At 48.5% G+C, this 19355-nt stretch overlaps 1 protein-coding gene across 1 annotated transcript in view; it reads right to left on the bottom strand.

Moving 5' to 3' along the window:
• The window catches only part of Mthfd1 (methylenetetrahydrofolate dehydrogenase, cyclohydrolase and formyltetrahydrofolate synthetase 1), a 73584-nt gene that overhangs the window by 38043 nt on the left and 16186 nt on the right, over positions 1–19355 (bottom strand). The window contains exons 2-8 of the mRNA XM_028876054.2: positions 17674–17758; positions 6248–6307; positions 5851–5904; positions 5530–5666; positions 5313–5413; positions 2929–3065; positions 1910–2021 (exon numbers count right to left, since the gene is read on the bottom strand). Coding sequence (XP_028731887.1) covers positions 1910–2021; positions 2929–3065; positions 5313–5413; positions 5530–5666; positions 5851–5904; positions 6248–6307; positions 17674–17758 — 686 coding nt within the window. The remainder of the gene's footprint in view (positions 1–1909; positions 2022–2928; positions 3066–5312; positions 5414–5529; positions 5667–5850; positions 5905–6247; positions 6308–17673; positions 17759–19355) is intronic.

Genomic DNA, 19355 nt, shown 5'->3' with positions numbered 1-19355 from the left:
GCTGCCCTTGAACTCACAGAGATCCGCCTGGCTCTGCCTCTGGAGTGCTGGGATTAAAGGCGTGTGCCACCACCGCTCACTTTTTCTTTGAAACGCCCATCGTAGTTTATGATCCCGAGATGTATGCAGACTGAGCTCAGATGTCACATTGCAAGTGTTCACAGCGGGGAGATCAGGAGAGCAACGTCTTCCGCACCCGTTGGATAATTACACCCAGAAAATGAGTGATCAATTATGAGCTACTGTCTTAAAAGCGGGGCCGAGTGGGCGGGAGGTTAGAAGCGGGGAGAACTTGACAGTGACTAACGCTCCTGGCAGCTCAGTGTCTGCATTTTAAACTTCAGATGGGAAGCGAGAAGAAGAAGAAAAAATTATCCTTGCTGCAGCTCGCCTCAACAACAGAGCTGAGGGTTAGTGTCAGAAGGCAGGGCGCGGGACAAGGGGGCAGCGCCGAGACCACTGGGGAGCGGACTGGGGACCCAGGACACAGGGCACACCCGAAACGCCGAGTGCTGTGCGATCAGAGCAAGGAGAGAAGGGTGTTGGGAAGACAAAGGTCATCCCTGGGTGACAGGAAATCAGATATGGCTCAGGAAGAACTGGCACAGAGAAGAGGAAGCTATTTAAATTCCAAACACAGAGAAGGGTGGTTGCTGGGATAGTTCAATGGGAAAGCACTTGCTTAGTGCGTACACGGTTCTGTGCTTAGCATGTACAACCACAAAATGAATGAATGAATGAATGAATGAATGAATGAATGAATGAATAGGTGGAGCCCACAACTGGGCCATACTCACTCACAGAGGCCAAGGCCTGCCACAGCGCTCAATGCACTGAAGTAGTTACTGAGTTAGTAACTGTTCCTTTCATCAGTTAAAGCGTGCACGCACACATATATACGTAATACACGCACATATGTATATGTGTGTGTGTGTGTGTATTCCCGTACTGTTCTTGGAAATTCTTTTGAAAGAACAATGTGCCGCACAGATAAAGGAGATGTTTGAGTGGGTAAAAGCGCTTGCCACCGAATTGGATGCTGGAAGTTCAAATCTGGTAAGTGGGGGTTACCAAGAGACTAACAAGCAAGTAGTGTCGTTAGTTAGCATGGACACAGGTGACAAAGGAAGGTAGGAAGAAGCCCAAGTAGGAAGAAGCGGGACAGAGAAGGGTGGCACAAGATTTCATCGAGCCCTCGGGATGGCAAACCATTTAAATTTCAATGAACTGTTGAGGTGTGGTGATACTCACCATTAATCCTAGCACCCTGGAGGCAGAGGCAGGCAGATCTCTGGGAGTTCAGGGCCAGCCTGGTCTATACAGTGATTTCCAGGCCAGCCAAGACTACAGAGTGAGACCCTGTCTTAAAAACAACCTCACTGACTGTTTAGTAGTACCTTTCCATTCGATATTTTTGGATCACAGTTGACCATGAGTAACCAAAACCAGGGAAAGCAAGATCATTGATAAGGGAACACTATTGTAGCACATCATTTACGTCTATCTGTTGCCTCTGTTAAAATAAAGGATGACCGCTATATGAAGGCAGAACAGAGGCCAGATGAGCACACCTAGAGTCCCAGCATTCAGGAGGCTGGCACAGGACAACCGTGAATTCAAGGCCAGGTTTGGCTACAGAAAGAGACTGTATCTCAAATAAATAAACAGACAGACAGACAGACAGACAGACAGACAAACAGACAAACAAGCAAGCGGTTTGCCTCCTCTTCCACTCTCTCTGGACTAAATCAAATGAGGATAGTATAGAACGTGGGGAGCCACACCTCTGACACCAGACGGGACAGCTCACAAATGACAGCGACTCACCTCCCGACAAAGCCCATCTCACTAAGTCCCAGTACTTGACATAAAATGAGGTCTGAAGATTTCCCGCCCCAGCACTACTCACCGGGAACGTAGTTGATCCCACAGTCTATGACGACAGCCCCGGGCTTGATCCAGTCCCCTTTCACCATCTCAGGCTGCCCTGTTGCAACTACCAGAATGTCCCCTTTATTTACCTAGGGGAGGGGAGCAAGACTTCAGAAATTCAATAATCACACACACTCACGCCTAGAAGTGGAAAGGAAAATTCTGAGCTGTGGTATTAAATCTTGAGTTATCAACAACACTTTCAGGGATACTGGCTAAGGTCTCCCATGCAAAGCACAGAGCTGCTGCTGACGTACCCCATGCCGGGCTCAGTCCTATACCGCCAGAAGCCCCCTTTCCAGTTATTTCCCCTAACGGGAAAGGCAATGAGACCCTGTGGGGGCTGGGGGAGCACAGGTCTGGAGCCGGACTCAGGACAACGTTCCTGGTTATGTAACCCTGGAGAAGGCACTCTCTTTTCTGGGATGTGTTGCTACCACCGTCACCACAGAACAGTTTAAATATTAAAGAGAAGGTGCCAGGCCTCCATCTTGTTCTCTGCCCACATACAAAACTGCACCACTCACAAGGACATGGCCGTGCGAACGAACATTCTTGGAGTCCAAAACAAGCCGCTGGAGCTAAGGATGGAGCTCAGTGGTAAAATACCACCCTCCTGTAAGGGGTTCAACTCAGCCTAACCACACAAATAACAATAATAAAAAGAGAACGGGCAGCTGAAGATGCCCACAACCTCCTCCCGAGCGCCTCCATCCCCACGGGCCAACAACATCATGCCTGGGTGATCTGCACATGACGTCATTTCACCGCCTGGCATTATTCCCTGCATAATACTGCTGTGTGCCAGGGGGGCAGAGTGGTGTAGAAAGTACATGGTCGGAATGAGCTGGATAAACACAAATGTGGGCAAGTTCGTGATCTGAATTTGTTCCTTCCTCCTATAAAGCGAGACCAGGAGCACGGAGTAGTTGCTGGGGCTATGGGAGAGAATGCCCCCAAGCACGCCGGGTGCCTGCTGTCCTCTGGACCTCCTACCTCTTTGTCCAGATCGGCAGTCTTGGAGTGGCAGGTGGTCACGGTGGCATTGTTCCACAGAAGCAGGTCATGCATGGGGGCACCAACTATTTTGCTCCGTCCGACCACCACAGCGTGCCTGCCGGCGATCTGCACCCCTGGAAGAGAAGCCGGCAGGCATCAGAGGTGGAGAAGCAGCTGCCCTCCCTCACACACGCCACCCGAGTGGGAGACAGAGCGTAAGCGCCCAGAAGCAGATTCTTTGCATCAAACAGAAGTCTTCCTCAGAATGCCCCCTCGGCCATCCACATCCTCGGTTCCAGCCACAGTCTGGGACTTGGACACTGTCCTTCCTGCAGTGGGGTTTGGAGATCTGCTGAGGCCGAGATCTGTTCATTTGAGTCATAAGGGAGTGGGAAGAAATCCTACACTCAAAAAAAGAAACCTCGACACACAGCTAGCAGCCATATGGAAGTAGTTATCAGATTAAACTACATGAGCAAAATAGTCATGAAAACTATGGTGTAGGAACGGGGTCACGGCACAGGAGGAAATTAGATTAGCATCAGTGGGGCTTTCCAAAGTTGGCGAATGTATTCATGCAGTTTCTCATCCAAAGTTCTGTCTGGCTGAGGGCCGGAACCACAGGGTTATTTGCAGGGAAGTGATAATGGGAACAACTGTAAGTGACAGGAAAACCTTTTTGCTGACTCAGCACTTACGCTTCTGCCACGGCATCGACATCCCCCCCACCCCATCCCAGTGCTGGGGACCAAACCCAAGGCCTCAGGCATGGGCTCTTCCACTGAACTATACTCCCCGAGGCTTGTTTTTATTTTGAGATACTCTCAGTTGCCTGGTTTAGCCCTGATCAGTCTCTCCACAGCTCAGCCTTGAACTCACGGCCCCGCCTCACGGATCACCAGGCCCACTCTGCTAATGTGCTTTTCGGCACTGATACCTGCTGTCCCACAGAGATGACGCGGGCTCTACCTCAGTCCTGGTCTACCTATGACTGTGAGACAAGAGCAGGGTGGGAGCTGCGTGGGGTTACCAGCAGGGGGCGGAAAAGGAGCTGCCCACACAGAAGGAAGGAGAGAGTTCTGTAACACTCTGCCCGGCCACGCTATCCCATCAAGGCCAAAAAGCTATGAACCTTCGCTTGAGACAGCGTGAGATTTAAACCACGTCTCTCAATAATAATATTCTGATATCTCATCATCAATAACCAATGTCATCAGAAGACCGGCACTTAGAGAATGTCAGTGCCATGACTATCCATACTAGAACTGGAGTCCTCGCAGTTTGAACCGATGAACAGGTGCATTGGTGGGTTGGAGGCATGGCTCCACTGTAGAGCAGCCGACTAGCATGCCGGAGTCCCTGGGTTTCATCCTCAGCACCGCAAACCAATCACTACCAATCAATCACATCTCACTGTACTAGTGAGGATTCAGCAGAGAGCTAAAGCAAGTTAGGACTTCAGTGGCTTCACGTGTGAAACACTGGGAAGGCACATCTGCTGTAGCTCATCAGAGTCCTCTCTATAAAGCTGTAATAAACACTGGCCAAACATCTGGAAGAATATAAATTGTAGGTCTGAACTGTCACAGCTGGGCCAAGGCCGCTGGCTTGACTGTTGCTGGCCAAGAGCAGACAACCTTCATGACTAACGCTGGCCGAGCGCCTCACTGGAAACTTCTAACCTACTTCTTCCTAACAGGACTCATTTCCTTGCAAAAAATAAACTCTGCTAAAAGCATTCATGATGGAACTAAAATACGAAGGTACTAGCTATATAATAAAGTAATGTAGGGCGACTGTTCACGAGATCCGTTCCAGCCATCTGTCTACTGCTGGAACCACTGGCAGGGACTTGGTGCTGGCTCCAGGGACAGGAACTTACACTTCTGCACTCTGAATTCTTACCGTCATTTAGGATTCCCACCCCACCCACCTCGACACAAAAGAACTTGCTTTGAATGCACATAAGCCTGGCTTCAGATCTTGGTTCTGTTATCTCAGGGCAAAAACTCCCTCTCCGGCCTTTTGTCTGTTTGCTTATTTTGTTTTTAGTGCAGGGAACTGAACCTTAGCCTTTGGTTTTGAGACAAGTTCTCACGTATCCAGGAGGGCCTCAAACTCATGATCCTCCTTCCAAGTTCTGGGATTACAGGTGTTTTTGCAAGTAGGCTGGCTCGGAGCCTGTTTCCTAGCTGTTAAACAACAGCGTGCATACTCCACAGGGCTGGGGAGAAAACTGAGCATTTTCTTCAGCTTTTTTTTTTCCCTTTTTGTCAATCAAGTCCATTTCCCTACGGTCCACTTCCTCTGTCTTGCCATGTATCTAGAAGGCTCTTAGGAAACGGCTCCCTCCTGTTGCTGGTTTTGCTCATTTTTTTTACCTGTCTCTTTGATGAGTTCCAAGCATCCTTTGGGTGTGCACGGGATGAAGCAGTCACTGAGATCACCTCTGGCGAGTTTCCCAGCGCTGACGCTAGTCAACCTAAAACAAAGTCGTCAGAATTGGGAAGAAGGAAGGAAGCCTCTGTTCTTCAAAAAACAAATGTGGTATGTCTCCAGAAGAGAAGCATAGTAAACAAACCAGTGGGCAGCACCTACCCATCCACATCCTTGTCGGGTGCAATGGCGTTGATGATGGTTTCCGTGTTGATGGGAGTCTCCGCATCCAAAGGCAGCTGCACTATGAACCCGTGCACGGTGGAGTCCTCGTTCAAGGAGATGACATACTTTAACACCTAAAACAAGTGTGTCCCTTTGAGTTTGTTTACCACACACATGCTGAACGGGGGAAGAGAGGGAAAGGAAGAAGAACCTGGGGGTCTTCTGTCGGCAAAGTGTATCTCACCCCTCAAGTTCCACTAAGGAAGCAGACAGGGGAGGCACCTCAGCTCGGGAGAACCCGCTCGTTCCCACACTCACCTCAGACTCGGTGGACGTTCTCGGTAACTTAATGTGAGTAGCTTTGATCCCGATCTGTGGAAACAAACACAGGCACCAGGTAAGGGCCTGTGACAGGGCCTGGTTCTTTGAAGGGCCGTGACTCGGACACGGGAGGGCCAGGCGGCGTTCCACCCGGGTGTGGAGAAGAACCAGGCCGGCGCACCACTCACCCGTTCCCAGCGCACTCAACATCACCCCACATCCACTCACCCGGCTGGCTCTCTGGGAGGAAAAGCAGGGAGAAGCACCCAGGGGAGAGCCAGCTGTGCTGGGTCACCCCACTCAGACCTGCTCCACAGTTACATTAGGGTCTGCCGGTGGCAGAGGGGAGGGGTCCCCCACAGGGTGTGGGCCGGGGGTGGTGTTCTGGCTTTACCTCTTCAGCAGCTTTCAGCTTCACATTTATATAAAGATTGGAATCATCTCTGTCGCCAACCTGGAATAATAAATAGATGCAAATCAGACGGTTAGGGAAAGGCAAAGCGTACAGAGAAACTTCTGCAGTTTTAGTTTGGATAAAATGCCTGTTTGAGCCGTGGCACTCTTGATGGAGAGAACTTTTATGGAATCAAAGGAGGCTGGGGGCGAATACAAGCGGCTGTACTCTGTACCCTCTAACCGGGCTCATACAACCCCATGAACAATGCCAAGAGGAAAAATATGTCAAGTTGGAAGCAATGACGTGGACCTGTAGTTTCAAGCTACTCAAGAGGCTGAAGCAAAAGAGGTGTTTAAACCCATCAGATAATGGCCAGCCTGGGCAATAAGAACGACTCATCTTTAAAAGAAATGGGGGCGGGGAGGCTAGAGAGATGGCTCAGAGGTTAAGAGCACTGGCTGCTCTTCCAGAGGTCCTGAGTTCAATTCCCAGCAACCACATGGTAGCTCACAACCATCTGTAATGAGATCTGGTGCCCTCTTCTGGCCTGCAGGCAGACATGCAGGAGGAATATGTATAAATAAATCTTTAAAATAGAAAAAAAAAAAACCTATAAAAAACACAAAGGGGGGGGCATGCACCTGCTACTGCACTGTACCTGAACTGTAAACAAGGCAGGAGTGTTATAGGCTACCAGAAATGGGGGTTACTTAAAACAGGCCAGGTAATTGAAACTGAGAAATTATCATCAGTCCAGAAAGACACCAGAGAGGCAGAAGTTCCCAAAGGCACCGCCGCACACCTTCCCCCTACCCCCCGGGGGCAGTGGAAAACACTCACGTTCAGCCACACTGAGGTGAAAACTGTTAGAACTGTTAGTTAGCTTATACAGAACAGGACCAGGGGAGAGGGCGAACCGGTGCCCACCTCCCAGCAGTCAGTGTGGGAGCCGCTGTACCCTTTGAACCCTGACCCCGCTACACTGTATCTGTTTTCACCCCGACCATGTTACAGTTCTTCGCTGCAATCAGCTATCTGTAAAAATCTATTTCACAAATGTTTTCCCGTGTTCTGGTGGTCAACACCACTTTGCAGTAAGTTTTGCTTCTCTCCACACTATAGAGAGTAAAGTCCTGGTTAAGGGAAGTCCTCCGCACAGGCCCCAGGCTGATGAAGCCTGGCCTTCATAACAACATTTCCAGAACTTTCCGTGTGAATAGCCTGATGCTGCCCTGGGATCTCCCAGCTGCCCTGATTCCCAGCTCTGGTCGTCCCATATTCGCTTGGTTCTCAGCTTTGCTGACTAATTTGAACTTCAAAGGAACTAGGAGAACTTAGGAGAGTCCTAGAGGGGAGCTTGAATCTTGGAGGTTTAGCTTTGGTTTTTGGTCCTGCCTCCTGTGTGCTAGACAACTGCAGAGCCTGAGGTACATCCCTAAGCTCTGAGCCTCTCACAGAGGAGCTGGTTACATAATGAATGAGAGACTAGATGCAAGAATGTTTGAAGAACATTAAATTCTTGACTGGCAGTCAAGTGGGTGGCTGGGAGACTGGTTCCCCAGAACACAGCTTAATCCCAACATGATTTATCAAGACTGTTACTTAAGCATTTCATCCTCAGTGCTAATCCCTTCCTGCAAAGGGGTTGTGCATCATACCATCAGGAAGACCCAACAAGACAAAAAATAAGCCAGATGTGGTGCACACCTGTAATGCTGGCACCCAGGGGGCTGAGCCAAGAGGGAGATTGATATGAGTTTGAGATCAAGTTGGGTCTCATGTTGCCCAAACTGGCCTAGAGTCTTTTATGTAGCCAAGGCTGGCTCTGATCCTCCTGCCTCTGCCTCCCACAAGCTCAGATTACAAAGCCTGGTTCAACTCTTTTGCAAATAGTTTTTATAATGGGCCAAACAGCACGTATGTTAGGGTTTGTTTTTTCTTTTCTCTTTAAGACAGGGTCTCACCGTGCAGTCCAGGCTGGCCTTGAACTCTCAGCTCTCTACCTGCCTCTGCCTCAAGCGCTGGGATCAAGAGCATACACCTCTACACTTTCGGGCACACAGTTGTAATCCTAGCATTTCTGAGGTAGCTGTGGACTCCAAGGTCAGTCCTGGCTACACAGCAGGTTCAACATCAGCTCCTGCTACATGAAACCCAGTCTAGACAGACAGACGACAGACAAAACCACAAATCGCCATCCTCTTCCAAAGGAATATACCAAATGGCAGATGATACAGGTACAAAAGGAAGACTGGGGGTCCAGGCTTGGGAGAGCTCAGCCATCTCAGGGGCCATGGTGAGGCCCCAGAGGTTTGTGGAGGTAAAATGGAAGACAAGGAATAGATCCCCTCTCCAGGCTGGGCCATTGGTCAAGGACATGAAAATCAAGTCCCTGGGTGAGATCTCCCTGTCCTCCCTGCCTATAGAGGAATCTGTGATCATGGATGTTTTCATGGGAGCATCCCTAAAGGTGGAGGTTCTAAAGACCGTGCAGACTTGGGCTACAATGGCCATGCTGGTCTTGGTGGTAAGTGCTCCAGGAAGGTGACCTCTGTCACCCAAGGGGCCATCATCTTGGCCAAGCCTTCCATTGTCCCTCTGCAGAACGGTTACCATGGAAACAAGATTGGCAAGCCCCACTCAGTCCAAGACCTATAGCTACTTGATGCCCAACTTTAGGAAAGAGACTGTTCACCAAGTCTCCCTATCAGGAATTCACTGACCATCTTGTGACTCACACCAGAGTCTCCGTTTAGAGGGCTCCAGGTTTCAGCTGTGGCTACCACATGGGGTTTTATACCAGAAAGTGAATTAAGTCTGGAAAGGAAGGGAGGGAGGGGGAGGGAGGGAGGGGAGGGAGAAACAAAGAAAGAGAAAGAAAGGCAATCCAACAAGTCTACACTTGGACCAGATCATGAACATCCTGCAGTTTGAGTTTAGTCTGGACTGAGTTGACAGCTGTGCCCATCACCCTGGCTGCACGGACGTCCCCTTTAAGAGAATGCTAATGAGCTGAGGTCCCGCAGACTGCTGCCTGGGCTAAGGAGACCATTTTGAGTGTGGAGAGACTGCTGCATTAAGAGCCGAAATGACCTGTGGCTATCTTTACAGCTCCAACTGCTATCCCTCAATCTTATTGCCTCATGACTTCTAGATAAAACTCTAGAAAGGTCCAAAGTTGACATGTATGAACTCTAAAACTAAGAACAACAAAGATAGTATCTCAATAGATAGCCTTGGTGTAGCCCGCCTACTTGATAGCCGATCTATGTATTTTATAAACGTGACTGATGGCTTTCTTTGTGACTATAAAAGTTCATGTAACCTTCCCACAGTGGAAAGTCACTCTGATCGAAGGAGCGAATCATTTGAATCCATATTTCTGACCTATCATGGTGTCTTGTAATGGGCTCAGAATAAACTGTTTTCTTATTTCCTTGAGCAAAGTTTTTGTTTTTATTTATTTTATTTTATTTTTTTAAGTTTTTCGAGACACATTTTCTCTATAGCTTTGGAGCCTGTCCTGGAACTGGCTCTGTAGACCAGGCTGGCCTCGAACTCACAGAGATCCGTCTGGCTCTGCCTCCCGAGTGCTGGGATTAAAGGCCATCAGCGCCCAGAGAGCAGAGTTAATTTTTATGGTAACAAATGAGAAAAACAAGCAGGGTTTGGAACCAGTACTTGGTTGGGGTGCTAAACTCATCCTTTCTGACTGGCTTTGGGCAAAGATGTTTGGGGCATCAATTACTGTTAGGGCAGCTTTTACCTTGTAGGGGTAATATAACAATTAGTACAGCCACACCTACAGAGGACCTCTGAACCAGAATAAACACTTATCTATGTAAGTGTACTGCCAACTCATCAGTAAAGAGGGAGTGTGGTCTGTCTGTGCTAGGGTGAGTTAGTTACGTATTGTTTCAAGTTTCCTGCTGGAGAGACGGCTCAGAGGTGAAGAGCACTGGCTGCTCTTCCAGAGGACCTGGATTTGGTTCCCAGCACCCACAGGGCAGCTCACAGCCATCTGTGAACTCTAGTTCCAGGGGGCTCAGTGGTCTCTTCTGACCTCCATGGGTACCAGGTACGCATGTGATGCGCAGACATATAGCCAAGCCCATTCACACATTTAAAAAAGAGGAGGAAGGTGTTCAGACTAGAAACAGGAAACCGGTGAATAGTCACGAGGGTGACCCCAAGTGGGAGGGACAGGGATCTAAAGCGGGGAACAGATTCCAAGATCCAAGAAGCAGATTCCACAGCACAATAGCCCTATGGGAATGAGATTTTGTTTTGTTTTGGAGACATGGTCTCTCGCAGGAACAGGCTGGCCTTGAACTCCTAGTCCTCTGGCAGTGCTGGGATTATAGGTGTGCACCACACAGGCTTTGGAGAGAGATGACCTTAGACCTCTGGCAGGAGTGTGTAGGAAGATGTCAAAACCAGAGGGCAAAAAAGACGAGAGGTCTGGGAAAAGATGCGATGACAATTTTATGTAGCCAAAGAGCCAGCCTGGAGCATTCATGCCACTGATTCATCGCTGAAAGAATAAGCAGCAGGAATTGTTAGGCTACAGTAGACACTTGCAAAATCAATAAATCTGAGGTCAGTTTTAAAGATTATTGCCAAGCAAAGGTTTGGCTAGAGGAAGAAATTATGCCGGGTACGTTGGCACACAGCTATAATCCCAGCACGTGGGAGGTAGAAACAGAAGGATTAGACGTTCCAGGCCATCCAGTCTGAGACACACAAGACCCTTTCCAAACAAAACATAACACTGAAGGAGGAAGAGAAAAGAAAAAAAATCACAACAGTTTAAAGAGCTTAACTGGCTTTCTTTGCAAGTCTATAATGAAGCACACTTCACATCATAAAGCAGGGGTTGGCTTTGTAGACCGAAAGGGTTAAGGAAAACAGGAAAGGAGGAGAGAGGTGCATGCATCATTTCAAAGTCACTTTCCCTGGAAGGTGACGGGCAGGGAGTCAGTCGGATAGCAGACTGGGCAACGTCAGGTTACAACTGAAAACGGCCAGTCCGGGCCATTTGGCTGTTTTCTCTCAGGCTAGGTAAATAGCTCAGTGGCACTGATCGTCTGCATGACCGACTCCATTTTGACCTCTCACTGAACTGCTGGACCCAGGGACGTAGCTTAGTCCAATGATTTACAGAAATGAATTCTTTTCTTCCTTTCCTTTCTTCCCCGCTCTTTTGCAGTGCTGAGGATAAACCCAGGGCCTGGTGCATGCAAGTGCTCTACGACTGAGCTACACCTCCAACCCACAGACACCATTCTTGACATTTATTTCTTCCCACAACAAACAATTAAGATGAAGTCAAGAAGTAACCAGTCCCCAAATGTACCAGGTATACACCCACCACACGAATCTTGGTTCTTAGTTATTTGAGGAAGGGAAAAAAAAGGAAAAGCCACCACAGCACGGAGCACAGTAGGCAGAGCCTTCTGAGTGTGCATTCCTGCTCTGCTCAGGCTGTGTAGGTAAATAGCACTGTGGGCCGGGGAGGCGGTATTTAACGACCACTCATTCTGAAATTTTTGATGAATAAGGGACAGAAGCTTAGCAAGGAATTAAACGGTGTTTGTGCAGACATGCAGAGAGAATGTGGGACAGGGAAGATGGGAATTCTGACGAAGTTTCAAATGGAAGCTGTTTCTGCCATCCAAACCAATCCTTCAGACATTCATCTGTTCATCTGCCCAGGCAAATGTTTGCCTCCCTGTGGGATGGATGAATCTTGAGATCAGGGAGAAAACTGGACAGAGAGAGAGCGGAGCTTGGCAGTATTCCCTCACGAAGCTCTAGGTCAATTAAGGAAAGAAAAGGATGGAAAAGCAGAGCACAGGATCACAATTCCAGCACGTGAGAGGTGGAGGCATGAGGGCTGCTGTGAGTTCAGGGCCAGCCTATACGACTACCCAGTCAGTTCCAGGCTAGCGAGAGGTACATAGTAAAGACCCTGCCTGAAAATATGAATGAATGCAAGCAAGCAAGAAAGATTATACTGAACTACATTAATGCGTACATTAATGTACAAATGTGATGATACATGCTTGTAATACCATCACGTGGGAGGCAGAAGCAGGATGACCAATAGAACTTGATTGATCCTGGTCTACATAGTGAGAACCTGACTAAAAATGTGTGTGGAGGGAGGGGTATCATTAAAACGAATCAAAATGATAATCTTTCTTTAAAATGAGGGTTCCTATAAGAAGAGTGTAACGGTCTTCATAAAACTCATTAATCCAGAGACCCACAGCCAAACATTAGGCAGAGAGAGAGACCAAATTAGAGATCTCCATCAGGTCCCTCCCCTTGGAGCTCAGGGAAGCCCTGTGGAAGAGAGGGAGGAAGAATTGTGGAAGCCAGGAGTGAGGACACCAGGAGATCATGACCCACAGAATCAACTAAGTAGGGCTCATAGGGGCTCACAGAGCCTGAAGGGGCAATCATGGAGCCTGCACGGGTCTGCGCTAAGTCCTCTGCATATACGGTATGGTTGTGTAGGTTGGTGTTCTTGTGGGATTCCTAACAGTGGGAGTGGGGGATGTCTCTGACTCTTTTCCTACTTGTGGGACCCTTTTCCTCTTGCTGGGGTTGCCTCGTCTCCAGCCTTGATGTGAGGGTTTGTACCTAGTCTTATTGCATCTTGTTATGCTGTGTTCAGTTGATATCCCTGGGAGGCCTGCTCTTTTCTTTTCTGAAGGGAAATGGAAAAGTGGATGGGGGAGGGGAAGGGGCTGGGTAGAGTGGAGGGGGGGAAATGGCCATGGGGATGTATTGTATGAGAGATTTAAAACAAAACAAGAACAAAACCCCTCATCAATCTGAATAACAAATGGAGAGCAATTCTCCAGAGAGAAATGAATACTGCAGTGGAAATACACCTGCCATAGTAAAATCAGGGAGGCAAAGGAAGACATGACTATTACATGTAAAATCAGAATCCCTTAAGTGGTTCTTAAACAACAATCCCTTGGCTACAAGGACCCACAGCAAGGTTGGCAGCCAAGTCTGGTGCTGAATACCCGTAACTGTAGCACTCTGGAGACTGAGGCAGGACTTCAAGGTAAGCTTGGGCCACATGGGTAGTATCTGGATGTCAGACTAAGCTAGACAGGCAGTTAGTTGCAGGTAGTTAGTTGCTAGGTAGATAGCCTTGCAGAAATGTTTTCTGTATTAGGTCGTGTTTTTGTGGAAGGTTGTGGGGTGTGTGTGTGTGTGTGTGTGTGTGTGTGTGTATTCTATTTATTTATTTGTTTGTTTGTTTGTTTATTTGGTTTTTCAAGACAGGGTTTCTCTGTGTAGCTTTGCGCCTTTCCTGGAACTCACTCTGTAGACCAGGCTGGCCTCGAACTCACAGAGATCTGTCTGTCTTTGCCTCCCGAGTGCTGGGATTGAAGGCGTGTACCACCACCACCACCACCACCACTGCCCAGCTAGGTTGTGGTGTATTGATAGAGACTTGGATGACACAGTTATGAAGCAGTCATGTGTGACAACTGTCCCTTTGTGTACCTCTTTGTCAAGGTTTGCCATAAGCAATTTCCTTTTAAATTCTGACAACCTTTACAGAGTGTGATGCCATGTGCCGTGTGTGTGTGTGTGTGTGTGTGTGTGTGTGTGTGTGTGTGTGTGTGTGGTGACTTTTGTATTGCTGGTACAAACGTAACAGTGGGTAAGTCTGCTGGTGGCGGCACAAATCAATCCAAGGACACAGACCCCACCACTTTCCCATGTCTCCTACCCTGTTGTGGTCTGTAGCACGAATTTCAAAAGTTCTTATTAATAAAATCAAACCTGGAGCCAGGTACTGGGGTCAGCGCTGGAAGATCAGAGAAGCAGAACAAGCCACAGCTTCCTCACCTCGCCAATTCCTCAGCTGATCCTATTTCCTCAGACTGGAAGCCTCTGTGTCCTCATCCAGAATGGGTTTCAGCTGAACTGTGCTGCTCAAAAGCCTAAAGGCTTAAACAGCTCTAGTTCCTGGTTCTCACGCCTTATATACCTTTCCACTTCCTGCCATCACTTCCTGGGATTAAAGGCTCTTGTACCACGCCTGGCTGTTTCCAATGTGGCCTTGAACTCACAGAGATCCAAATGGATCTCTGCCTCTGGAATGCTAGGATTAAAGGTGTGTGTGCCACCATTTTCTGGCCTATATATCTAGTGGCTGTTCTGTTCTCTGACCCCAGATAAGGATGCGCAATGTTTTGGGGAACACAGTACCACCACAGTGGTCCCTCAGGAAAACAGACGGCAGTTTCACTGAGGAATGCTCTTGACAAGCAATACCGATTACTGATGCTATTCAACCTCAACCTGGGAGTCTTTTCAGGATTCCATGTAAAGAATCAGGAAGTCCCCAAGCACTCCTGCCTGCTGTCTGTGAAGGAAGCTCGGGGCTATTAATAGGCAAAGCATTTGTGCTATTTTGCCTTGCCAGATGAACCAGATGCATTTCCCCCAACTTTTCTTGAAAGAACTGACAAACAATGATTACTCAGGCTTGAGTAGTTTGCAAATACTTTCTAAAAATGAACAACTGAGCTGGGCATGGTGCTACACATTTGCAATCCCAGCACTCGGGAGGATGAGGCAAGAGGGTGGCTACCAGTCCAAGGCCAACATGGCCACGTAGTCCAGGCAAGTTCAATTGAAGTGCTAAATCCTGTCTCAAAAACAAAAAAAACACTAAAAAAACAAAAATAAAACTGTGTTGACTCTCGGGGTGCTGATTAGTTTTATGTCAGCTTGACACAAGCTAGAGTCATCTGAGAGGAGGGAGCCTCAACTGAGAATGTGGACCCACCAGACTGCTCTGTGGGCTAGCCTGTGGTGCATTTTCTTAATTAGTGACCGATGTAAGAGGGCCCAGCTCATTGTGGATGGTGCAAGCCTATGCTTAGGTGGTCTGGGGATGTGTAAGGAAGAAGGCTGAGTAAGCCTTGGGGAGCAAGCCAGTAAGCAGGACTCCTCCATGACCTCTGCGTCAGTTCTTGTCCTGAATTCCTTTGGTGCTGGACTGTGATGTAGAACTGTAATCTGAAATAAACCCTTTCCTTCCCAGGTTGCTTTTGGTCATGGGGTTCTATCACAGCAATGGAAACCCTAACTAAGACAAGTGGTACGAGGCCAATTGTGCGCATGCCTGTGCGTGTGTGCGTGCGTGCGTGCGTGTTACAAATTAAACTTAGAGCCTCCTACATGCTAGGTGAGTGCTCTACCACTGAGCTCCAAATCCAGCCAGGTTTTCTTCACATATTTCAATCAGAACAGCACACAGCCAGAGACCAACGTGGAAACAGAAGAGGATCCAGCTCTTCTATTACACACAACAGTGCAAAGTTTTCGAGATGGCTCAGTGGGAAAAAGCACCCGTTACCAAACCTGAAGACCTGAATTTGGTCCAAGACCCACACAGTGGAAGGAGAAATGACTCCTGTACTGGATAGTTTTTATGTCAACTTGACACAAGCTAGCCTCATCCGAGAGGGACGGAACCTCAATTGAGAAAATGTCTCCAGAAGATTGGACTATGGACAAGTCTGTAGGACATTTTTTTAAATTAGTGATTAATATGGAAGGGCCCAGCCCATGGTGGGTGGTGCCATCCCTGGGCTGGTGGTTCTGGGTACTACAAGAAAGCAGGCTGAGGCAGCCACGAAGAGCACGCCAGTAATCAGCACTCCTCCCTGGCCTCTGCATCAGCGCCTGCCTCTAAGTTCCTGCCAGCTTGAGTTCCTGCCCTCACCTCCCTCCGTGGACTGGGATTCTAGACGTATAAACCACACAAGCCTTTCCTCTCCAAGCTGCTTCTCTTCACAGTGTGTCACCACAGCAAGAGTCACCCTCATGAAGACAACTCCGGAAAGTCATCTTCTGACTTCCACAAGAGTGCTCACATGCACACACTTCCTTAAGAGTGCACACATGCACACACATGCAGCCACACCAAATAAATGAACTCAAAATGTGAACATGTAATTCATGTCTTCTCCCCAGATTTTGCTACCAAACTGTTCTAAACTGGGTATGGTGGTACTCACCTAGAATCTCAGTACTAAGGAGGCCCAGGCAGGAGGATCTGAAGTTCAATGTCAGCCTAGGGTACAGAGTAGGGCCTGTCTCAGACAAAGCTCTCTCCCCATAATGTTTATGTTAACATACCAAGAGTTCCTATTGGCCATTTTGAAATAAAGTCTACTTAACACTTAATTTGGGGGGGGGGGGATGCTGGTTCAGCAGTTAAAAGCACTCGCTGCTCTTACAGAGGAACAGAACATGGTTCTCAGCACCCATGTGGGGAGCTTACAAGCATCACTAAGGCCAGCTCCAGGGCACCTGACAGCTCCTTGTGGCCTCCAGAGGTACTCACATTTGCATGCACACATACCAACACAAGGATACAGACTTACACAGGTAATTAAAAACAAGAAATCCTTTAGGGCAGGGCATGGTAGTGCACACCTCTAATCCCAGCACGCAGGAGTAGGCAGGTGGATAGAGCTCATTGAGTTAGATGCCGGGGAATTTCAGGCTAGCCAGGGCTACACAGTGAGACCCAGTCTTTAAAAAAAAAAAAAAAAAAAATCTCTTAGCAAAAGGGTTAAAAAAAATCTTTTAACGAAAGGGTTAAATGTACTTCACACACACACACACACACACACACACACACACACACACACACACACACACACACACAAAATCTCAAATTTTATTTCCAATATGTAACTATTAGCAGCTAAGTTCCATGAGCTCTTTAAATTTTAAGAGTACAAAGGGGCCGGGCGGTGGTGGCGCACGCCTTTAATCCCAGCACTCGGGAGGCAGAGCCAGGCGGATCTCTGTGAGTTCGAGGCCACCCTGGGCTACCAAGTGAGTCCCAGGAAAGGCGCAAAGCTACACAGAGAAACCCTGTCTCGAAAAACCAAAAAAAAAGAGTACAAAGGGTCCTAAGACCTAAGGGGCAGGGCTAATGATGCAGCTTGGCGGGTGGAGGGCTTGCCCAGCATGCAGGAAGCCCTGAGTTCCATCCCCAGCACCACACAAAACTAGACAAGGTGGCGCATGCCTACAACCCCGGCGCCTGGGAGGTGGAGGCGGGAAGATTACAGAGTTGAAGGTCATCTTGGCCTATATAGCAACTCCGATGCCAGCCTGGGATACAGGAGGCCCTGTCTCCAAACCAACAAAAAAGACAAACGTGCCTAGAGAAAGGGCACCCCAACAAATGAGCATAGAGCAGGATAAACCGGCACCCGGAAGCTGGGCTGCAGAAGGGAGCCCACCATGAGAAACTATGGTGCGTTTGAGGTTTCCCAAGAGAAGTCTGAGATGCTGCTGCCCCTGGCCCTGGGGAGAGTCTGGGTAAAGATGGCATTTAAGGGAGCAGGGTGTTACATTACCTGCAGGATGGCCAGGCCAGGTGTGAAGCCAGGAACTTGCTCCTTCATGTGAGTAACCTGGCTCTTCAGCCGCTCCCTTATTTGCCTAGAGGGGAAAGAAGAGGTGTGAGTTACTGCTTCTTTCACAGGTATAAGTGAGGCAGGTCACTGGATGCACCTCCTGGAAATTAGTCACCTTCACCGATGGCTATTATCTGGTGTGCCATATCTCACCGCCTCCCCACCCATTTCCCAGGCCTCAGTTTAACCTGGATCGGTCTCTAACGTCTACTGACAGTGACTGAACCAAGAGGTAAGCGTGGGGAGAGGTGATTTACAGTATCTCAGTTGGAGACTGACGGGGCAGCTTAGCAGTTAAGACTCCAAGCTGGAGTCCCAGCACCCACATCAGGGAGCTCACAACCATTTGCAACCAACCCCAGCTCCAGGGGAATTGGATCTGATCCTGCCACACACTCGTGCACCCACACAATTAAGCAACAACAACAACAAAAAGTTAAAATCTTAGCTGGGGTGGAAGTGCAGTGCAGTGGTAGACCACATGACTAGAATGTGCAAGGAAGGCCCTGGGTTCCACCCTCTAAAAACAAAATGAATCCAAGGATGAGGATGGCACCCGTAATCCCACAGTGAATAAAAGAAAACTTGGACGCTTCCGGAAGGCTCTGTTCTTCTTCAGCATTTCCACTCTCCACATGCTGTCTTAAGAAGCCTTTAGAGGGCCGGGCAGTGGTGGCGCATGCCTTTAATCCCAGCACTCGGGAGGCAGAGGCAGGCGGATCTCTGTGAGTTCGAGGCCAGCCTGGTCTACACAGTGAGTTCCAGGAAAGGCGCAAAGCTACACAGAGAAATCCTGTCTCAAAAAACCAAAAAAAAAAAAGAAGCCTTTAGAGCAGAGAACTCTGGTTTATAACTTCTCAACCCACTCTAGTGTGACCAGTCACAGAGTGTCACAAGAGGATGAGGGACAGATCAAAGCACACCACTCCAAACTCATCATGAATTTATTGTATCCTAATTCAAGAAACAATTCTCCTTACAAAGGAATTTAGGCCAGGCACAGTGACACACACCTGCAACCCCAGCAGCACCTGGGAAGCCGAGGCAGGAGAGTTGCCAACCTGGTCTAATAGCAAGTTTCAAGTCAGTCAGAGTTGTAAGGTGAGACCGTCTCAAAAAGACAAAATAAAAAACCTAGACAGGAGTGGTGGGTGGCAAAAGCCTACAATCCCAGCACCCAGGGAGTGGAGCAGGAGGAGCCGAAATTCAAGGCCATCCTCAGTCACATAGCAAGTTTGTAGCCAGACTAGAATATGTGAGCCATCTCAGAGGGAGGGAGGTGGGGGTTGAGATGAGGGAGACAGAGAGAGGAGAGAGATAAAGGAGAGATAACCTCTTAAGAAACCAAGATAATGGCCAGGGAGTAGGGGGGGTGGGGGGTGAGGGGTGGGGGGTGGGGGGTGGTGCACGCCTTTAATCCCAGCACTCGGGAGGCAGAGCCAGGCGGATCTCTGTGAGTTCGAGGCCAGCCTGGGCTACCAAGTGAGCTCCAGGAAAGGCGCAAAACTACACAGAGAAACCCTGTCTCAAAAAATAAAAAAACAAAAAACAAAATAAAACAAAAAACCAGTTTACCAGGATACCTATTTCAATACTTTACAGCATCCAGTCAACTAAATCAT

This window comes from Peromyscus leucopus, chromosome 14 (assembly GCF_004664715.2).
Source record: "Peromyscus leucopus breed LL Stock chromosome 14, UCI_PerLeu_2.1, whole genome shotgun sequence".
Lineage (NCBI taxonomy): Eukaryota > Metazoa > Chordata > Mammalia > Rodentia > Cricetidae > Peromyscus > Peromyscus leucopus.
The sequence above is the reverse complement of the archived record's forward strand: the minus strand, read 5'-3'. Positions and strand labels throughout refer to the sequence as shown.